Genomic DNA, 21,531 nt, shown 5'->3' on the forward strand with positions numbered 1-21,531 from the left:
GCTCCTTAAATGAAGACGGGGTTGTAGAGATTTAGTGGGGTACGGAATAGTGTCTTGGTGATTTTGTGCAGGTGTGCAAACAGCTGTGAAATTCACAACACCATGCAAAACTTTTCAACCACCCCTTATTTCTTTTTACTTTAATTTCAATGAGCTAGACTTGAACATCCAATCCAATCCAATCCAATTTTACTTATAAAGCGCATTCACAAGGCATTACAACCAAACAAGGCGCTGTACACTAAAAATGTTAGTTAATTAAACCGGCGTTATACAAACATGTCGAACACAGATAGAAGATAAAAAGGAAATACAACAAAATTCCCAAAACTAACAGCTAAAAATCAATAAGACACAGGGAGAGTAAAAAATTAGAAAAACATTTTAAAAAAGAACCTCAATAGTACGGAAGTTGATATTGTGAAGTCCATTTTTAAACAGTGCAGATGTAAGTGATGGTCATAATTATGTGGTATAAGCTAGGTTGAAGTAGTGAGTTTTCAACATTGCATATGAATGAAATTTCTTCTGGCTTTCTGAAGAACTTTAAAACATTTACTTAGGACTTTGGTTGCTTCTTCAATTCAATTCAATTCAATTCAAAAATACTTTATAAACCCCAGAGGGAAATTGATTGCTGTAGTAGCTCAGAATAATAATAATAATAATCAAGCCATCAAAGAGTTGTTGTTCACAATTTGTCTAACTCTTTGTATTTGACAGTGACAGCATAGGGTGATGTAGCGCTTAAAATGAGAAAAGTGGCGGGCATAAAGATAAATAGTAAGCTTGAAAATGTATCTACAGATGCAGCATAGAGCCTGAGAGAGGTTTCACCATGACCATCTTCTCCATGAGTCAAACTCCAGGCTTTTGGATGTTTCCCTGTTCCAGCACACCTTTTTCGAATTGAAGGGTTAGCAAGTTTCTGCAAGACACGAGAACTTGCTGTTGGAGAGGGAAAACAACAAAACGTTTAGGATAGTGCCCCTTGATTATCTGAGTTTGACATTCATGGTGTGGGAAGTCATTTGCAATTATTTTGCTTGTTAGAATGCTGTTTTATACCTGGGCAACCGCTGTTAACTTTATGTTTTTCATAGATTCAACTAAAGCATGGAACATTGTCAGGGGGTTGGTGAAAGATTTCATTGTTTTATTTTTTCGGATTGTTCTGTTACTTTTTAATAAAACACTGGGTCACCTCCTGATTTTAGTAGCTTTAATGACTAAATTATTCATTTATTAGTCAAAATTCTCTCCATGTTGTTTACCGGTTGATCTACGTTCCAACGCTCACCTATGGTCACGAGCTTTGGGTAGTGACCGATACAAGCAGCCAAAAGGAGTTTTCTCCACAAGGTGTCTGGGCACTCCCTTAGAGAAAGGGTGAGAAGCTCGGTCATCCAGGAGGGGCTCGATATAGACCTCCTGCTCCACCACATCGAGAGGAGCCATTGAGGTGGATCAGGCATCTGGTTAGGATGCCTCCTGGACGCCTCCCTGGTGAGGTTTTCTGGGCACGTCCAACTGGGAGGAGACCTAAAGGAAGACCTAGGAAATGCTGGAGAGACCATCTCACGGCTGGCCAGGGAACGGCTTTGGATTCCCCAGAAGAGCTGCCCTATGTGGCTGGAAAGAGGGAAGTCTGGACCTCTTTGCTTAGGCTACTGCCCCCATGATCCCACCCCGGGTAAGCGGAGGAGAATAGATGGATGGATTGGTCAAAATTAGGAGGCTTAACAAACATAAAGAAGCTTTCATCAGAAGCACAAACAGCAAATATAAAGAAAACAGGAAAAGAAAATCTGAAAAAGTCCAAAGTAAACTTTTGAAGAGCTTGAGTGAACCTGATGATCTATTGACCAAGACCATTTTTAGTACTACAAGAAAATGTGTCTCTTTGAAAGTCAAACATTAAGAAAACAGGGATGACAGACGACTTTTGCACAGTTCTGTATGTTTTTTTTATTATAGACAACACTTTTTTATCTCTTTAGAATTAAGAAGAGAAAATCCATCAAACATCTAAAGAGAATGAATCGTCTTTGATTACTTTTTTTTCATAACACCAACACACAGAAATCCAATCAATGAATTTCTATATGACAATGAATAAAACTTCTTTGATGTATTTTTGCATGATTAAATGAAAAACAAAATACATTTTATCCTCAACCATTTGCCAAACACTCAGGAATGGAGTTTCAGGGTGAATACAAGTAAAGTGACACGGCAGAATAGGACAATCAGTCCTGGGGTTGTTTGTTGAATTCTAGAGTGGAGAATAGTTAAAACGCTTTCATGGATGTCTAGTTTGTGTCCAATATGCCTCCAGGTTGCCAATACTCCTGTTGATTTGTTCTGCAAAGGCTATCTGTTTGGTTAGAGTGCCTTCAGATAGCTGCAGGGGCTCAAACAAATGAGACACAAACACCTTGGATTTACATTTCTGAAAGCCCAAATAGATGTTTTTAAATCAGGGATTTTTTTTCTAACATCATGTTAATTAATTTCATCTAATCATATTTTGCTTTGCATCATTTTCAAACCTTCACTATGTTTGCCCCAGATCTACTCTAGCATCTAACATCAGGAAAATATTTGAACATGTGTCAGAAAAAGTTTAGCTGATGATGAACAAATATTTGTTTAGGATGAGATATCCATGGTTAGATCTGTCCCATTCCTTTGCTTGACATCAGCTCAAAACATCCCTGTTTACAATGTGTGGCTCAATCTTATCGGATTAAAGCTTTCCATAATTGAGTGACTTAATTACATTTTCATGTTTTGATATTTTTGTGCATGTGGAAAAACCTGACTGAAATAAACTGCAGTCAACAAATATGCATGTAGGATTGTGTTTTCTGCTGGCAGTCAGATCAACTTCAAACATTTCACCACCGTTTTTGAATTAGCGTTAGATCTTTAATCCATCCCCTTCTACTCTTCTGTATTAAGAAAAATTAAATAACTTGTTCATGTATAGTACATTTTTATAGCTTGTACATCTTATTTTCTTGTCATTCATGTTCATTTTATAGACTACCATTTTCTGACATTTCCCCACATAAAACAGCTGACATTTAGCACAGCGGCCTGTCTAAAGAACATACTTTTCTCAGGATGACTTTTTTTTCTATTCAGGTGCAAGAAGCTTGATGTAAATGTTTGACTTGATAATCAATGTAACATGCTCTTGAAGAATTGCATCAACCATGTTGTTCTGCATGCTCACATTTGTTTCATTGTTATTAATATATTTAGTTGTTTATTGATTTGTTGTGTGTATGTTGGTAATTGCAACGGATGTGCTGCCAGGAAAACACATGAACAAGGTCATGAGAGAAGAGATATAATCCTGGAATGAAAACATTCACCTTTTACTTACTGTTGGGAGTATAATGCTGATAATTTATGGTTGGATTGCATTCAGAGTGATTTTGCTTTTTAAATGGAGAGAGTTTTTTTTACAGATAACCCAGATTATGTTGTTATAAATCTCATATAATAATGCAAGTGCGCTTTCATACTAATTTGTAGCCAAAGATGTCCAAAAACAAAATGTTACTTATTTTGTGACAATACAAAACACCTGAAAGATGAAGAAGATGGAGTCTGCTTTACTGATAGAGGGAGCTTGTTCCAAAGGGTTGGTACAATTACTGAGAAGGCCCAGTCCCCCCTCGATCTCAGCTTAGAGCGTGGGACTTCCAGCAACACCTGCACAGCAGCCAGATGTGGTGGAGCACTGCTGTGCAGAGCCCTATACACACCCTATATACTGTATATATATATATATATATATATATATATATATATATATATACAGTCACAAATCTGGCAGGACATGAAGACTGACTCAATTCGACATACAACGCATTACAGTAATCGAGGCGGGACATGATAGAAGCACGTGCCACTGTTTCCAAATGGGTTCTTAAGAACAGGGGCTTGATCTGGGATAGCCATTGCAAGTTATAAGAACATGCCCACACAACTATGTTTATTTGTGCATCAAATTTATGGGCCACATCAATTTTCACCCCCAAATTAGTGATGACATTCTTCTCCCACTGGGCCAAGGAGGCAATCTCAATCTCACCACCACCTGCATATTATGACTTCAGTTATGGACTCATTTAGGAAGAAATTAGAGGCCATCCAGGACTTAACTTCCTCCAAACAACCGACTAGACACAGCCACCTGCCCCTCAAGATAGAGGAAAATAGATTTTGCAGTGATCTGCATAGAAATTGAGCTTAACACCATGGTGCTGTAGTGCAAACAGAAGGGGTCCAATGACTAAGCCCTGAGGTACCCCCCATCTGAGTCTGTCCCATGCTGATACCGCTTTTCTTTAATCCTCTGGAGGCAGGTGTTGCAGATTTGCAACAGTTAAAACCTACCTACCTGGTTACTCCACATACGTATTTCATGAGTCTTTTTTTAACTCAGAAGTACTCCTGAAGGACTTAGTTGTTTGTCCTTTTATCAAAACTTATTTTGAGCATAGACGGTTAAAGTGAAATGAATCTTGTTTGAATCTATTTTAGTCACTCAAAACGTTTTCCATTATTAACCTGGATAAAAGACATTTAATTCTGAGTTTAGACACTCCAATCCAAAATCATGTGCTCTCCCTCTTTGTGTGAGGAGAGAATAGCTACTTGGCTTAATTACTGAAACATGATCACAAGAGAGGGATATTTCCAAACTGTGGCCTATTTGTTTCTGCTTGATGTTATTTATATTTTAGAGTTGATTTTCCCAACTTTATCCCCCCCAGTGCCTGTACACAAATCACTGAATGACTGCTGCGGACAAGCATGCAGAGCTCTAACACTGTGACTGTCCCTCATCTATGAGCACATTTTCACCATAACTACTAAAGTAAAATAGTATTCTCATTAGTATAAATGTGTTAATATAGCAGACGATTTTATGGACGCTATATCATCCTTACAAATGATAGCTGACGTTAGCTATCCCTGTGTGTGTTTTGTAGTGTAATGTATCTGTAACCATCTGTCACCAGTGGCAGAGAAATGTGTAAATTTGACTGACAAAACACATGGTAGAAGTGGAAGACTGTACACAATGCCCTGACCTAATAAATGTTTTCTCTCATCAGCAAATGTGCAAGCAACACGATGATAAACCTTCCTGTGGAGGATCATTGGGTAAAGAAAATACGTGCCAGCAGAAAGTGAACAGTATAGTCATTTCTGTTTTGCCTTTATGTTCTTAGGTCATCAAGGAGAGTAACAAACAGTTAAAGGAAATGTGTTTAGGATTCAGGTTTTTATGTAAAATTTTAATTTATACATGCAGGACTTACACCGATTATTCATGTTTTTTCAGCTAAGCATCTATGATTCATCACAGCCTACATGAGTCCAGATAATTACATGTTTCCATGGGAATGTTGAAAATAAACCAACCTTGATGGCATTGGTGGAAATTTGGATCTCATGCAACTTCCTCATGGTGCCATCTCGGTCGATGAAGTAGGATGACGCCAGCTGATGAAGAGCTTCCACGTTCTGGGTGGCATTTGCAAGCTTCCGGTCCAATTTGTTCTTGGCCAGATACATAGTCAACGCCTCCTCCCCTACAGGTTCAAAACAAATATCAAAAATGTGATCAGCTTCATAAAGACTACAACGTTGTTTTCAAATATCTTTTTTATTTTGTGTATTTTTGTTAAACCAACATGTTCCTGAAACACCAGTTTAAGTACGATTGGTTCTATGTGAAAAGTAACTACGACTCAGCTTTAAAAATAACGTGGTTAATCAGTCATTGTTTACCGTGGGGGGGGGGGGGTCATTGCCATGTCACAAAGCAAAATGTTGGTTTACGTGGCTTTTGTTCTCCATCAAAAAATAAAATCTTTGTTTGAAACAGCATATTACAGTTTACCTTAGATTACTATACATCTTTGACTGACATTAAAATATGATTGGTAACTAAAAGCACAAGAAATATGTAAGAGGAGCAATATTTGTTACAGAACTGTGGTCTATTAACAAAATCATTTTCATAGGTGTTACAGAAAAAAATTGAATAATTCAGATGTCATATTTGCAAAAGTTGTACATTTCAGTCCTATCTAACTTACCATTGAAGTTAATAGCATGATGGATAAGTATAAAGCGTAAGTACCAAGGTGAATGGTTTTATCTGGAGAAACTAGATGCCCCAGCTTTTCAGGAACAGTCTCCGTATTTGCTGCTTTATCCTTAGCTGGCACCATCCCCAGACATGTCCCTGGATTTACCCCTATTGAGACTGCATTATTTCCAAAGGGTTCTAGTCAGATGGATTTTCCTTTTTACCTCAATACCATAGGAATTTTATCCTGGATAATATCTACAAATTTACAACTCTTCCATGAAATAAAACAACACAGAATGCGAATATTGTGATTTTTTATTGGGTCCTAAACCATGAATTAAATTAATTAAAGCATAGACAGCTGCATGTGGTGTTCTAACCAAAAAGCTCAAATGTAGCCATTTATGCATCTTCTTCTCTGTGATGTAGCTCTGTGTGACACCTCCCTGGATCATCAGTTACTGGTTTCCTCTCAGGGTGAATAAAATGGCCAATGTATACAGTCAGATGCACAGGAGTTGCTATGCAAATGCTGTCTAGAAAAGGCTTTGAATTCTTTTCTTTTTTTTTCATCTCATAATTCAGATAGAGTCAGATTCAGTTGAAGCAGCTCAGAGAAACGAAGTGAATCACCATGCGCACGTATGTTTTTACTGCACTCTAACAAATAAAAAAAACGTATTTTAATTTTAAAGCTGCTTTCCGGAGTTTTCCTCTTTCAGAAATTATGTATGATTTGTCAGAAATCCGTAAAAGTGATTATCTTATCATGTACTGTGATAAAATATAATCAATACGTCTTTTTTTTTTGGCTAAGCACGCCCCCTGACCGGCAGAGCTCCATGCAATTGGAAACTGAGTGCCAACCAGAACTACCCAATAGCGACAGACTGCCGCTTAGATGCTTCAAATTTAAGGAATACCTTGGCTGATGCAGAGTTGATGAACTTTTCACGGACAAGAAAGTCTCTAAAATATAAATATATGAGAACACAGCATGACATGAAAATAATACTCGTAAAACAACGTGTTTTAGCTCCGTTTGTCAGCTACAGTAGCTCATTTATGAACAGAAATGTGAAGTCGCCATCTTTAAAAAAACAAAGAAACAGCATTTTTGTGTGATATGCTTGTCAGCCACTAGATGGTGCCATTAGATGAGAGAAACTTAAAATTTAAAAACAGTCCAGAGGCAACTGTTTGTTCTTTATGGTGATTTGGGTGAAACCTGTTTGCGGAGATGCCTCTTTGAATCAGCTTAAAGCTTAAAGATTTAATGAGGCAACATAACTGCAGATGTTAACATTTTATTAAAAGGGAAATACCACCCCTAACTAAAATTCAGTCCGTGGTCATTCTCCCTAGACTAGATAAGTGGGAAGAAGCATTTTGTAACCAGCCCAGCCGGTCTCCTTATCTGGCAGCATTCAATTTGCTTTAGCTCAGCATTAACAATGTAGGTTAATGGTAACAACTAGCATTTCATGTGAAAAAGTCCAGAAAGTTACTCAATAATGATCCTAATTTTTCTTGACGGTCTTAATAATCACATCGACTACAAATGAGAATTAGTAACATTGAGGAATTACAGGAGATGATTTTGAACTGAGACTGCATATTAAATTATAAATGACACACACTTGTAAAGCGCCTTTCAGAGCCAGTGGACTCCAAAGTGCTTTACACTAGTGTATCATTCATCCACTCACACACACAATCACACTGATGGTGATGAGCTACAATGTAGCCACAGCTGCCCTGGGGCTCACTGACAGAGGCGAGGCTGCCGAGCACAGACACCACTAGTCCCTCTGACGACCGCCAGCAGCAAGCAAGGTGGTTTAAGTGTCAGAGTCAACTTGTCATTTACTGTCGTCAGGGTCAGATGTTGTAAATGTTACTTAGTAAACTCGTGAGTAAAGCTGTCTTCCAGACGTCACGCCACTGCGTCGTGTCCTTTTGCCTTTCAGTGGCAGCTTACAGTGGTGCTAGTTGACACCATTCACTTACATTGTTTATGCTAAGCTAGAGCTAACACTCAGTAATATGGTAACAGACTAAATCCCACTTACGAGTGCAATATCCCTTTAAGAAATACACATTGAAAAGAATTTATGCTTCTATTTCCATAAACAAGTGTTTTGAGTAAGACTTTGAGAGTTCAGAAACAAAAGCCCCCATGAGATCGTTCTCTTCACCATTAATACATGAAGCATGTCAGTCTTTAATCTTTGCAGGGTTTTAATTTGAAAAGCCACTGACCTTTTCAGAACACATCTGAAAGGGTCTGAGGATGAACACAGCCAAACATCTGCAAAGCAATGCACAAGCCCTTATATTTGAATGTTTGTGAATTGACACATCACAAAATACTTAGTAGGCTACATACTTTTGTGCGTATTTCTTTAGATTTCCAAACAAGAAAACAAGACTCCTAAACAGTTCATGCGACCTTGCCTTCAGAAATGGCGGGTAAAGCAAAGCATATATTTGGACGTTGTTCAAGAACCTGTCACATAGGTTTGTTGTGTTGTGAGTTGTGATTTGACCCCTGAGCAAGGCATTGGAAGTGGTCACTTAACTGCTGGTGACCATGACTAAAGGCAAGTAACAAACTGGGCCAATGCCTCATGCCTGGTTAAAACCACCAAGGAGACGAGGACCCATTCTCTGATGCTGCCAAGCTCTCACTCCCTCGGGGGGGTTAGCAAACTTACTTACACACACTTGACTTACACTGCTGCACAAGAATAATGGTCCAACATTAAGCCTTTGATCTGTCTTTCTGTATTTCCTTTCCAACATATTATAGTATAAAGTAGCCCCTTTTTTTACATTAAAATGTGATTAGTACTGTTGGTTTAGCAAACTTATTGCCTAGAAATCTTTGGAAAATTATTTTGTGGACTTCTTTGGAACTATTAGGCAGTTTATTATTGGTCACTACAGTGGCACAGCTCCAGCATTAATTAACTCATGCATCGTTTATGTTTATGGCTAAAAGGTCTTCAAAAGCAATGTTCTGTTTCACCTCAAATCATCAAGAATGTGTGTGTGTGCGTGCGTGCGTGTGTGTGTGTGTGTGTGTGTGTGTGTGTGTGTGTGTGTGTGTGCAAGTGTGCAAGTGTGCAAGTGTGCAAAAGCATTAGCAAAAAATTGTAAAACAAATAAAGAATCTTTATGCACGCATGTGGAGGTCAGTAATTGCCAGAGGAGCAAATAGGGTTTTAAGCTAATATGATGGGTTTGAGTGGTCTATTTTCCATAAATGGCACCTTTTTTGTGTGTGGGGGTCATTTTATGAAGGCCATTACGCCTTATTGCTTGATATTTTCATGTAGAGGAAAGATGTTTTGTACAAAGTTTTTCATTAACTACAAAGATTTGCAGGATATATGGAAACAGAGAAATGAAGGTGTTATTCTTTTGAACTTATTGAAGTTTTGTGATCTGAATTTATTTTGGGGAGTTAAACTAAGAATTGTATTTTACACCTTTTTTTGTAAATAAAGTGTAAAGACGTAAAGCCGCATCAATACAAACCATTTGTCATGTCTTGTGTTTTCAGTATTTTGTTAAATTCAATGAAAAACGTAAAACCCTCTCTTTAACTGTAACCGTTCATGTTATGCACAATTAACTGATTGCTAGTCCGACTGCACCACTCAGACGGATTGATGCCATTTTTAAACATGTTCCACAGAATGCTGTCATTTTACCATTAGTTATTTTTGCAGAAATATTAACGACTCATGCTGGAGGGGAAATTTATGCTCATAAATAACCACAGAAATCCATGAAATTAACTATGTCAGACCAAAAAACTCACCCTACTCGCCTAGAATCGGTCACTTTGAGTTTTTCATGCAGGCTGAACATGAAAATAGTCTCCTACACCTATCTCCTGCACTAGCTTCAGAGAGAAAATAGACGGTGAAACTCTAGGATTTGAAATGTCTTACTGATCTACATCACGCTGTCACTCAACATTCATGGACTCACCCACCTTGACTCGAAACAAGGAAGGCTGTTGTTGGATTAGTGTCCAGGAATCAGCAGAGACCATCTCAGGTAGTAGAAGCTAACTTTTAGGATTAGCGACTCCACCTCACACCAGAACTCCACGCTTGTAGTTTTGAGATAAAACATCAGTGTTGCAGATCAAACAGGGTCAGTAGTACGTAGAGTTGTGTTGCCATTATCCAATCTGAGGTGAGATGTCAAAATATCATGAAATAGAGTCCAAATTCTGGCATCTGAAGCTACTTTCCCCTCCAGTTGACTTGTACTTCCTGAAACAGGCGCGTCTGAGTTTTTTTCAGGTTGAAAGGCATTCATTCCTTCTAGAGACCACTCCAAATGATTTGATGTATTGATTAAACGAGTATCCCACCACACCATTCATAAGTTATATCTTGTCCCTTATATCTGAAAATATGTCAAATTGTCCTAAAGAGAGAAATAAGCATAAATCATTGTAAGAGGAAATATGTTGACAATATGCAAATAAAAGTCTTCTAGTTCTTTACTTGTGAGTTTGTAACTTCTATATGAATTGCATTTAAATATAACCCATTATGAGTTCAATGCAAAACAATTATTTTTTTGTAATGCATTACAATCCTTTAGCTTTGGCTGAGGACAAAGGTAAGAGTCACATTTGTAGTTGTTAGAAATGCGGGTTTTAAATAGAGGCATATTTTTACTTGATTTAAGCATTTCAGCAGGAAAATAATCTTTAAAAAAGAAAATAAAAATATGACTTAAATGGATTTTTCTCTTCTTAAACTTTTGTGACCATTTGTATTCACGTTCTCACTCTAGGCCTCTGCACACTCTCGCCAATAAAATTCAAGGCAAAGCAGCCACTCTTTCCCTTGAAGTGGAAAAATAATTTCAAACATACGAAGGAAAGATAGTGGCAGACGGGGGAAAGTATATTCCTTACAGCTTTAGCAAAATGCAAATTTCTCCTTCACACTTTATTCTAAAGGCAATAACCTCCTCCAGCAGTTATAGACACACTGGGATGTGCAGTGACTCCTTTACTATTTTAAATTCCTGGACACGGAAAGGTTCACACTCAACTGTAACTGTACATAATGCACTGCATACTATTGTTCTCAGTGTCTGTGTGAAGATTATGCGTCAGTTCAGATTAGAATTTTTGTTTCAGCATCAGCCTAACTGACTCACAGCTGGATAGTCTGGGGAAATATTTTCTTTTTAAGAGCTTTGAGCACCCCCCCCCCATGCAGTATGCACAAAGTTTGCATCAAAATGACATATTTCAAACATACATCCCTTGGTGCCTCATTTTAAAACTAAAGAAAAAAAATCACAAATGCCACAGTAAATGTTAGCTGGTAGAAAGTTAGAAGATTGAAATGCTAAAATATCTGCAAGAAGTCAAGAAAATTGTTTCCCCAAAGGTCTTAAGACAATGCAGAGAAAGTATGAATTGTTACACTTCTCAAAACGCAGTATAATTGAGCTTAGCCTGGCATTGGCACAGTAGGTTTAACTTTAAATTACTCAAACTATTCTTGTTGTTTTATTCATTTCAAATGATAAAGTTACATTTTGGGGGGAATGCGATGGTTGTGATATGTTATATTATGTCTCGTAAATAGTACACAGAATAGTATACATATATTGTTTATTCCCGTGTCCTGTCCAGTTGTAAAGCAATCAGAACTAATGTCTGCGGGTTGAAGACAAGCACCTTTGGGGGTTCCAGGACTCTAGAAGGCGCTATATCAAATACAGGCCATTTACCCCGGACCCCAACCAGATGGCCAGCTCCCACTCCTAGCCTCCAGCCCCAGGCAGCAAACCAAGAAGCGAGGTGTGAAATGACCCCTAGTTTCCCACAATCTGCTCCAATGTGGTGTTGATGTGTGTTTTTATAGTGCATTCTGGGGGGGTTGGCATCTGTGTGGCCTACACCAGCTGGTGCTTGCACACCACCGGAATCCCCCTATCCCTGATTGGTCACCCTGAGTTGGACATGAAAGTGGTGTCCTACACCTATCTCCTGCATTAGCTTCTGATAGAATATTGATGATGAAATTCTAGGATTTGGAAACTCTGATGGATCTACGTCACATGCAGAATCCCCCACCCACCCCACCGAGTATGACTTACAAAGTGTTCATTCCTAGTAGAGACCACTACAAATGTATTAAAAATATGAGCGAAGGACATCTTTAAGAAAACAAGCTGGAGCTAGCCATGCCCACTCATTCCCAACTCAGGCTGCTACAAGCTCTGAGAAGCTCTGCGAAAGGTCCTCCTGATATCTGCTCCTCCGCAAAATGTAATTTGTGCATAATATGTCCCCTTTAGGGGACATATTAGCATTAAGCTAGTTATGTTTCATCTACTGTGCTTTATTGTATGGGTAATAATGCTATTTTATTTTTTTTATCTACTACAATGTTTAGATTTTTTGACTATAGCTTCCATTGAACACTGATTTCACCAGAGTAAGAAATCATGCTGCACCTTAAAAATGCTTTAAGTGACTTTAGCTTTACGTTTTTGTTATTGTATTTCAGAACTTTATTTACAGAAGTAAATTATGGCTGATCAGAGCAGCTGGTAATTTAATCTTTCCTAAATGAGGGTGATTGGTCACTTTTACATGAAACAGTTAGACATGTGCCCAGAAATGCAATGGGATCAGAGAAGGCATGAGTGACATAGTGGTTTTTAAGAGTATGAAACTGCTTTGTGCTGAACTGATCGAAACTCCCAGGAGTACAAAAACCAGCAGATGTAGACGCTGCACATTTATGCACTAATTTGTCTCCAACAGTTGTTTAGCATCAGTGGATTGTTTTACATAAATCCTGGCTGCTTCCTCTTGTGTGTTGTACTTGCTTGAAATTCTGCTGTGTAGCAAAACTGTCGACTCAGTGGTTTTTGATTGTACACAATGTCAGCCCGTTTCAGCAGAAGATTATCGTCAACATTTTGATGGGAACAAACATCTGATTTTACCCCAGTATAATTTCTATTAGGCGCTGTAAACAGACACTTTTAAATAACTGATCAATTTGTTGGTTAAACAAAGATTAAGAAGATACTTGGCTGTAAATCAACAAATCCCAAGTAAAGTTTACCTGAGGTTCTATTTTCAGGAAGTCTTGTGGTCTAGGAAAGACCTTCCAGCATCACACTCACTTTACAAGTAATATTATGCATAAACTTCTTTAAATGGCACATCCTTCCATTAATGGTTCTGAGTTTAATCAGGTCAGGTTGCTAATAAAATAGGTGGGTTGCACTGAAATAACCATTCTGCTTATGTTGCAAGGGCAGTTGATGGGCTTTGTCAAAGTGTTTCCTTTATAGAGATTTTATGACCAACATCTTGTAATTATTGCTTATTGCTATTGACATTGCTCTCAAAAAGAATGCACTACTGCTTTAACTTAAGAGTTCTTTAACATTTCCTTGTACTCCAATTTGGGTATTTTATATCCTCCTTCATCCACTTTTCCTCATCCCATTTTCAAATCTTTGGGAAAGACATGTCCAGTTAAATGGACGAAAAAATGTTGAAGAAAAGTGGACCATTTTATAACATTCAGTGGTTAGATTGTTGCTACTTGATGGTTTTAAGATCCCATAACTTGTCAGTTAGTGAGGGAATTAGTCATAAAATTACCTGAAATCACCTTGGTTCATTAACATTGCAGAGAAACTGCATAAAAACCTAACATTATGTGACATGTGATCGCTGTTGGTAACCAGTACTGTAAGGTGATTTTTCAGTCACACATCTGATCAGAGCTTTTTGAAAGTGATCTGAGATTATTACTCCCAGAAAAAGAAGAAAGCTTGTTCTCTTCTTTCAAGTGTATTAGTTTTTTAATGCAATACCGAAGGCATACCAGCACATCCATAGCAGCCCAGTGCCTATTCATTATGAAGAAAAAAGTGAACTACATTTTTCTAAAATGTGAGAACAAAATGCTACAAGCTACATTCCAATTATTTTTCTTATATTTTTATTTTTTATTTTTAATATATATATATATATATATATATATATATATATATATATATATATATATATGTGTGTGTGTGTGTGTGTGTGTGTGTGTGTGTGTGTTTTGTTCTTGTAAAACGGCTCGGGATTTTTATCTTGAGTAGCACTAAAAAATTATTTCTTCTTCTTACATATGATGGTTAATATGATCCACAGTCACAGAATAATAATCTTTGTTCCCTTCGGTTATTGCTACATCCTTCCACTGAAAATAAATAGTGGTTACTTTTTAAGGTTGTTTTAGGCTGCCTAATTTGTTTAAACAATTATTGCACACTTTCTGTAAATCCCATAAATGTCACTTCTCAAATATCACTGTGTGTCTCATATACGATATACGTATGTAACTGATTTAATTTTATCGTAACAACCAACGATTTATACAGGAAAATCATGAAGATTGACAAGGCTGTACAAATGTTTGCATCCCACTGTAAATGACTTATAAGTATGTTTAGAGGTTCTGCTCTCTAGACCTTGCTCATTTGCTCCATTTGATCCAAAATAAAAGAAGGAAGGGTTATTGGGACAGACTTTAATAGAGTTTTGGGCACATGACCAATCAATTTTAAGCTGTTTATTTCTACTTATTTTTCTGGGTTTTTCTAAACCAATATGCAGTCTGAAAAGACAAAAAAAAAAGCTTCTTTGTTATGCCCAGTCTTGCATGCACATTTTTATAGCAAGGTTCTTTATTGTGCCATTTTCAGATTTTAGATAAAAGTATGCTGACACGTAACTTGAAACAAAAGGTTCCAAGGTTGAAGTAAATGTGGCAACAATCCAAAGGCAGAAAAGATGAGCCAGAGGTTAAATGTAAAGAGAGACAGGAAACACATGAAATGAAGCAATACAAGACGATTAAAAAGATGCTGTGGTTGAAAAGAACACTGCAAAATTTCTCTCTTTATTTTTTATTAATTTCCTTCCTTAGCTATGCGGTGCATTTAGAGCGCTGGGATTCTTCCTGAACGAACCTGCTTGTGCCTTTACCCTTTTGTGACATTTCAGACCTATATTGTATTTCCAAATTGAAAAAAGAAAAATAAGTACAGCATTTATCTCTTTACCCCTGGGTTCTACTAGGTGTGGTTGAGTTACAAACCTGCTGTATTCTCATTACCAAAGTGTCATTCTCATTGCCAAAGCTCGAGGAGCGTCATACACACAAGGTGTCCTCTGTGGCCCTGACTTGTTTACTTATCAGCAAACAACAGTCTCTGTAAGGTTACATGACCTGACCTGGCAACACTAGAACGTGTTTTAGCCATTCAAATAAAAAATATATATATATTATTGGAATGGGGCGGATGAGGTTCGTCCTGGGTATCTCAAGGCTATGGATGTTGTAGGGCTGCCGTGGATGACACGTCTCTGCAACATTGCGTGGTCATTGTGGGCAGTTCCTGTGGAGTGGTAGACCGGGGTGGTGGTCCCCATCTTTAAGAAAGTTGACCTGAGGGTGTGTTCCAACTATAGGGGGATCATACTCCTCAGCCTCCCTGGAAAGGTCTACTCCAAGGTACTGGAGAGGAGGGTCCGATCGATAGTTGAATCTCAGATTGAGGAGGGGCAATGTCGTTTTTGTCCTGGCCGTGGAACTGTGGACCAGCTCTATACCCTTGCAAGGGTGATGGAGGGGGCATGGGAGTTTGCCCAACCAATCCACATGTGTTTTGTGGATTTAGAGAAGGCTTATGACCGTGTCCCCAGGGGCACCCTGTGGGGGATGCTCCAGGAGTATGGGGTGGGTGGCTTTCTGTTAAGGGCCATTCAGTCCCTTTACCAGAAGAGCGTGAGTTTGGTCCGCATAGCCGGTAGTAAGTCAGACCTGTTCCCGGTGAGGGCTGGACTCCGCCAGGGCTGTCCTTTGTCACCAGTTCTGTTCATTACATTTATGGACAGAATTTTTAGGCGCAGCCGTGGTGTGGAATGCGTCGAGTTTGGTGGCAGGAGAATCTCGTCTCTGCTTTTTGCGGATGATGTGATCCTCCAAGCTTCATCCAGCTCTGACCTTCAGCTCTTGCTGGGTAGGTTCGCGGCCGAGTGTAAAGCGGCTGGGATGAGGATCAGCACCTCCAAATCTGAGACCATGGTTCTCGACCGGAAAAGGGTGGCTTGCCAACACCGGGTCGGGGGAGAGGTCCTACCTCAAGTGGAGGAGTTTAAGTATCTCGGGGTCTTGTTCAAAAGTGAGGGTAGGAGGAATCGGGAGATCGACAGGTGGATTGGTTCAGCGTCTGCAGTGATGCGGACGCTGAGCCGATCTGTCGTGGTGAAGAGGGAGCTGAGCCAGAAAGCCAGGCTCTCGATTTACTGGTCGATCTATGTCCCAATCCTCACCTATGATCATGAGCTTTGGGTAATGACCGAAAGAACGAGATCACGGATACAAGCGGCCGAGATGAGTTTCCTCCTTAGGGTGGCCGGGCTCAGTCTTAGAGATAGGGTGAGGAGCTTGGACATTCGGGAGGGACTCGGAGTAGAACCGCTGCTCCTCCGGATCGAAAGCAGTCAGTTGAGGTGGTTTGGGCATCTGGTCAGGATGCCTCCTGGACGTGTTTCGAGCATGTCCTGACGGCAGGAGGCCCTCAGGTCGACCCAGGACACGTTGGAGAGGTTACATCTCCAATCTGGTCCGGGAACACCTTGGGGTCCTGACGGAGGAGTTGGTGGAGGTGGTCGGGGAAAGGACGGTCTGGAGCTCCCTAGTTGGGATGCTGCCCCTGCGACCCGGATAAGCGGAGGAAGACGACGACGATGATATTATTGGAATGGACTAAAGAGTATTTGTTGATACACTACGTAGGACTTCCACAAGCATTTTTTAATACAAACGGGTTCTATAAAGGGGTGAGATGTTTTCTGCAGAATGTTTGCTACTTTACTTCACACACTAATAGGGCTTAGGATCACACGTTATTACACTTAGCATTCTGGGAAGTGTGCAGACATGTTGATGGCCTTACGAGTGTAAACAAACCGTGAAAAGAAACATATGTCGCAAAGAAGAAGCAGATTTGGGTGAAAGCAAGGGCTAAACAACACATTCAAACCTCAAAAAGGATGTGGAGTATACAGGGATACGTTGTAGACCGGCATGTGGACAAAATCAGCATTATGAACTGTTTGGATACAAGACCCATGACTGGAGCACCCATGACAGCTTGTTGCCATTGCAGTTGTGCATAATGGACATTTTCGGCTTTCTTGTTTGTGGTGTGAGTGGATGTAAACATCCGGATGAGAGGTAAATGTTTCATTTGCTGGTTTTTCTAGTAAAACACTCAACATTGTTATCCCATAGCAGTGTAGCAGGAGAAGTTGTGTTGTGTGTCAGCGTGCCCGCATTAGCTTACTGGTATGTGTGTCCCTCCCGAATGTCCGAGCTCCTCACCCTATCTCTAAGGCTGAGCCCGGCCACCCTAAGGAGGAAACTCATCTCGGCCGCTTGTATCCGTGTGTGTGTTGTGTGTGCATATCGCAGTTGAAGAAAAGTAACAATGTATAAAAAAGGCACACCATCTGTAACTTACCAGAATGAAAATATTGCCTCATAGCTGTGATCCAAGCAAGTCAGTGACATTGTGTTATGTCAGATACTTGGTCTCGTGGCTGTGCCTCCAAGCAGGAAAATGGTGAAAAGTTAGCCCGATTTCCACCATTTTCCCAGGCGATCACATGTTGCACCCCACAAAACAGCAACGATTTACCATGGTTGCGTAATTTAACTTATCAGATGAAGAAATTATAGTTTAAAAATAACATTTTTATTGATGGCATCATAGTGGAGAAATTCCTAAAGAAGTTTCTGAATAGTACATGGCCTGTAATAGCACCTTCTGGAGATCTAACCCCCCCCAAGGTGATTTACAACACAATTAGTCATTCACCCATGCACACACATTCACACCCTGGGTTATATAATTAAATGTTTAATTCTAAATAATAATGTTATATGTGGGACATTAACTGTATAGAATTAAGCAACAATAGGGCGACTACCGTGGATTTCCAGGAGGAAAAAATCATATTTTTAAAACTATGAAACTCTTTCAACTTTTTGTTGCACATCTCTTTCAAACCCTTTTCAGCAAATACTGAGTTCCAACACCCACAAGGTTAATCAATAGTGTTATAATTGCAGGAAAAGGAGGATTTCATAAAATATTACAAGTAATTTTCAAAGGCATTGATTTTCAGATTATAAAGTAAGAAAACATTTTACAGTACTTAGGTTACTGGCCTACTTGGCAGTCATGCATACAATTATGTAAAGCTGACTTTAAGGAACCGAGCGGGCTATCTCACCAATCATATCTTTTAAAAGCATTTGCTGAAGTAATCACAGCTGCCTTCATGGTCCCTTTAAAGCTCTAGATAAGATAAGAGATATCGGGAGTCATTATATTTAGTCTTGAACAGCAGAGATGCTTAACTTTTATTTTGGAAAGGACAGCCAAAAGAAAAAAAAAACTAAAAGCATCCATCAAAGGTATTTATTGTCACCTATTTCAGATACAGTGATTGCAGATAAAGTCACAACCATTTACTTTCTATTGTTTACACCAAACAATGGTCTGCATAAATTTCAAAACGTAATGAGATGCTGCATATCAATGTCATGATGTAATTAAACACTGCTGTGGCCACATAGAAAGACAGGGTGTGTTAGTTAGCATCAAGTTTAAATGTAAATAAATGTGTCAGGCAGCAATGATGTCAGTGTTGGATGCATTTAAAAGTGAATATGCTTTTTTTACAAAAAAAACATTTAATTCATTTAGGCTTTTTTGTTTGTACGAAATATTATTTTCAAACAAATGTTGATTTCCAGCTTGTCTTGACAAAAACATGTTCCAAAAACAACAGTTTTTCTTTTTTTTTTATATTTTCTGTTGTTCTGATTGTTCTCATAATATTAGAAGAGGATTCAAACCCTGATGATTTTACAGCCAAACTGTTTATAAGAAACCCAACCATTGCGTTTGGGCATCGCCAATCATTTTGGGACTAAGATGATCCTCTTGATTCAGTACTCATGTTTAATTCTACATTTAGGCGTAACAAGAAAACTTTAGTAAAAGTTTTAAACATTAAAATATAACATAATTAAAGTGTTTAGCTAAATTCAAACGGCTGAAGTATGCTTTTTGATTTTCCAAAATCAGCGAGTTTATTTAGACTTAATTTAACGATTTAATAATAATTATAATTCTTTTGATTTGACTGGATTGTATTTGAATTGATGTTGTTGTTTTTCTGAACATCGCTCTAAAATAAAAATAGCTTAGGAATTATTTCAAATGAAAACCTATTTATCAAGTCATTTATAAACATGTAGAAACAAGTTCAATGACTTCGACTGAAATGATCTGAAAAACTAATCCTGGAGATTTCCAGAAAGGCATAAAAAGTGTTGCAAAAATACATACAAGATAAGTTTCACTTCACTGAGTTAAAAATGAGGGGTAGTCAAGATATTCACACAGATCTGCACTAGCAGATGGTAAAAACAAAAGTGGTGTGTTTCAGATCACAGTACCCTTGATTTGGTAAATGAGCGTTTGCATCTCCGTTACTCTGCAGGGATTCAAACTGGGATCAGGATATGACAAAAAAAGATGCTTTAGCCATTGTGCTAACTACTACACCACAGGCTTATTATGATGAGAGGGTGGATTAATTTATACAGACAATCATGCAAAATGAAAAAACATACTTTTTGGTTTTCTCTTCTGGCTATGCAAAAAATAACAAAAAACTTAGAAAATTTCCAGTAGAAACAACAAACAATTTTGTTTGCCTTTGAGGGCCTAAGAAAACATAAAAAGAACCAAGAAACAATAAAAACTTTTACAAGTGCAGAAACAAACTTTCTGTCTCATTGTTGGATGAGAAGTGGGAAAAATGCCACAACAAAAAACATTTATTCTTGTTGCCTTTCAGGGCTTCCGTACAACTGATATTCAAAGCTCAATTTTTTTTTCTTTGTCTCTCTCGGGAGAAATTTGGCTAAGTCAGAAGGTAGAAGAAGTTTACATTTCATCCCCATACTTCACTGATCCAGACCATATGGAGCCCAAGTCATGCCCAGTACATGGGTGGATAAAAGTTATTTTTCGATCCCGTTTGTCATGTGCCATGGATTTTAAAGACACATTTTGATGCCAAGAAAGCGCTTATTTTTTAAAGGAAATTTAAGATTTTGTGTGAAAATTTGTAACGGACTACAAAGTGTGTCTCACCAAATTGACATAATCAAACCAAACACGGAGAAGAGAAGGTCTGTTTAGAAAGCTTTGAATCCTGCTTCCAGGCTGACAGAAAGAGCATTAAATGTGGGGAAAACCACTATAAATCTTACCATGTGGTGAGTAGCAGCTATGCTGGGGGACAAGAGATTCTGCAGTGACGTCATTTTAATGACTTGTGATATGTAGTCATTTTATTTACAGATTTTTACAAGCTAATAAATCTCAAATTACATGACAGGCATATTTGAAGCACACAAATGCATTTCATTTAAATTGAAGTACAACATATGTGTGATTTAGGGCGTAGGGCAAAGCGGATTAGAAAATAGCTTTTATAGCTCCATTCACTTCCATTGATTTTTCTTCTTTGTTCTGGGAACCCATGAGCCGATCAGAAGGGGAGGAGACTTAGACTCCCTATTACTAAAATAAAACCACAAAGAATTACGTACATGGATTAGTAATAAAAATAATTAAAATACAAAAAAAAATATTTCTACATTAAAAAAAACATTTATCTCAGTAAAAAGAGACGCAAAGTTAAATTTAAACCACATAGTAACCCAACAACCACCCCCCAGCATATGGATACAAACTGTGGGCTAAAGAGGCTGTGCCTGCACCAGACATGTTGCTCTTGTGCTTTTTCTGCATAGAATTTTGTATTAATTTTCTAATGGATAATTCATGTTTCTGTCTTTTGCTGCCTTCTTTCTAACAACTCCATCCTAACATTCGCATTGTAATAATAAATTTAAATATAGCATTTTTAAATGAATGTCATTGCACTTTGGAAGTTTAATGCTGAAAGCACTCACGAGAAATAAACACACCAAACATTAAAATCCTTTCAGAGAGACTTGGGTGTGTGAATCAACAAAGGAAATGAACCTGTCTTACCTCCCAGGGTGGCTGAAATGAGAATGTGGGTTCCATATTTCTTAATGATGGTGTCAATGAACTGCTGAGTGGTCGGTCTGCGGCCCAGCAAGCGGACACTGCGCTGAAACTCAGGCATGAGTGGCAGGGGGTTCTGGATGAGGTCCCGTCTCTCAATCGCCGTGTTTCTCACCTTCCAACGTGCAAATTCC

General features: G+C 38.5%; 1 protein-coding gene across 1 annotated transcript in view; it reads right to left on the reverse strand.

Annotated features, from left to right (window-relative positions):
• The window catches only part of brinp1 (bone morphogenetic protein/retinoic acid inducible neural-specific 1), a 194,516-nt gene that overhangs the window by 66,226 nt on the left and 106,759 nt on the right, over window positions 1–21,531 (reverse strand). The window contains exons 3-4 of the mRNA XM_015942788.3: window positions 21,341–21,531; window positions 5,449–5,618 (exon numbers count right to left, since the gene is read on the reverse strand). Coding sequence (XP_015798274.1) covers window positions 5,449–5,618; window positions 21,341–21,531 — 361 coding nt within the window. The remainder of the gene's footprint in view (window positions 1–5,448; window positions 5,619–21,340) is intronic.

This window comes from Nothobranchius furzeri, chromosome 6, assembly GCF_043380555.1.
Source record: "Nothobranchius furzeri strain GRZ-AD chromosome 6, NfurGRZ-RIMD1, whole genome shotgun sequence".
In the NCBI taxonomy this organism is placed as follows: domain Eukaryota; kingdom Metazoa; phylum Chordata; class Actinopteri; order Cyprinodontiformes; family Nothobranchiidae; genus Nothobranchius; species Nothobranchius furzeri.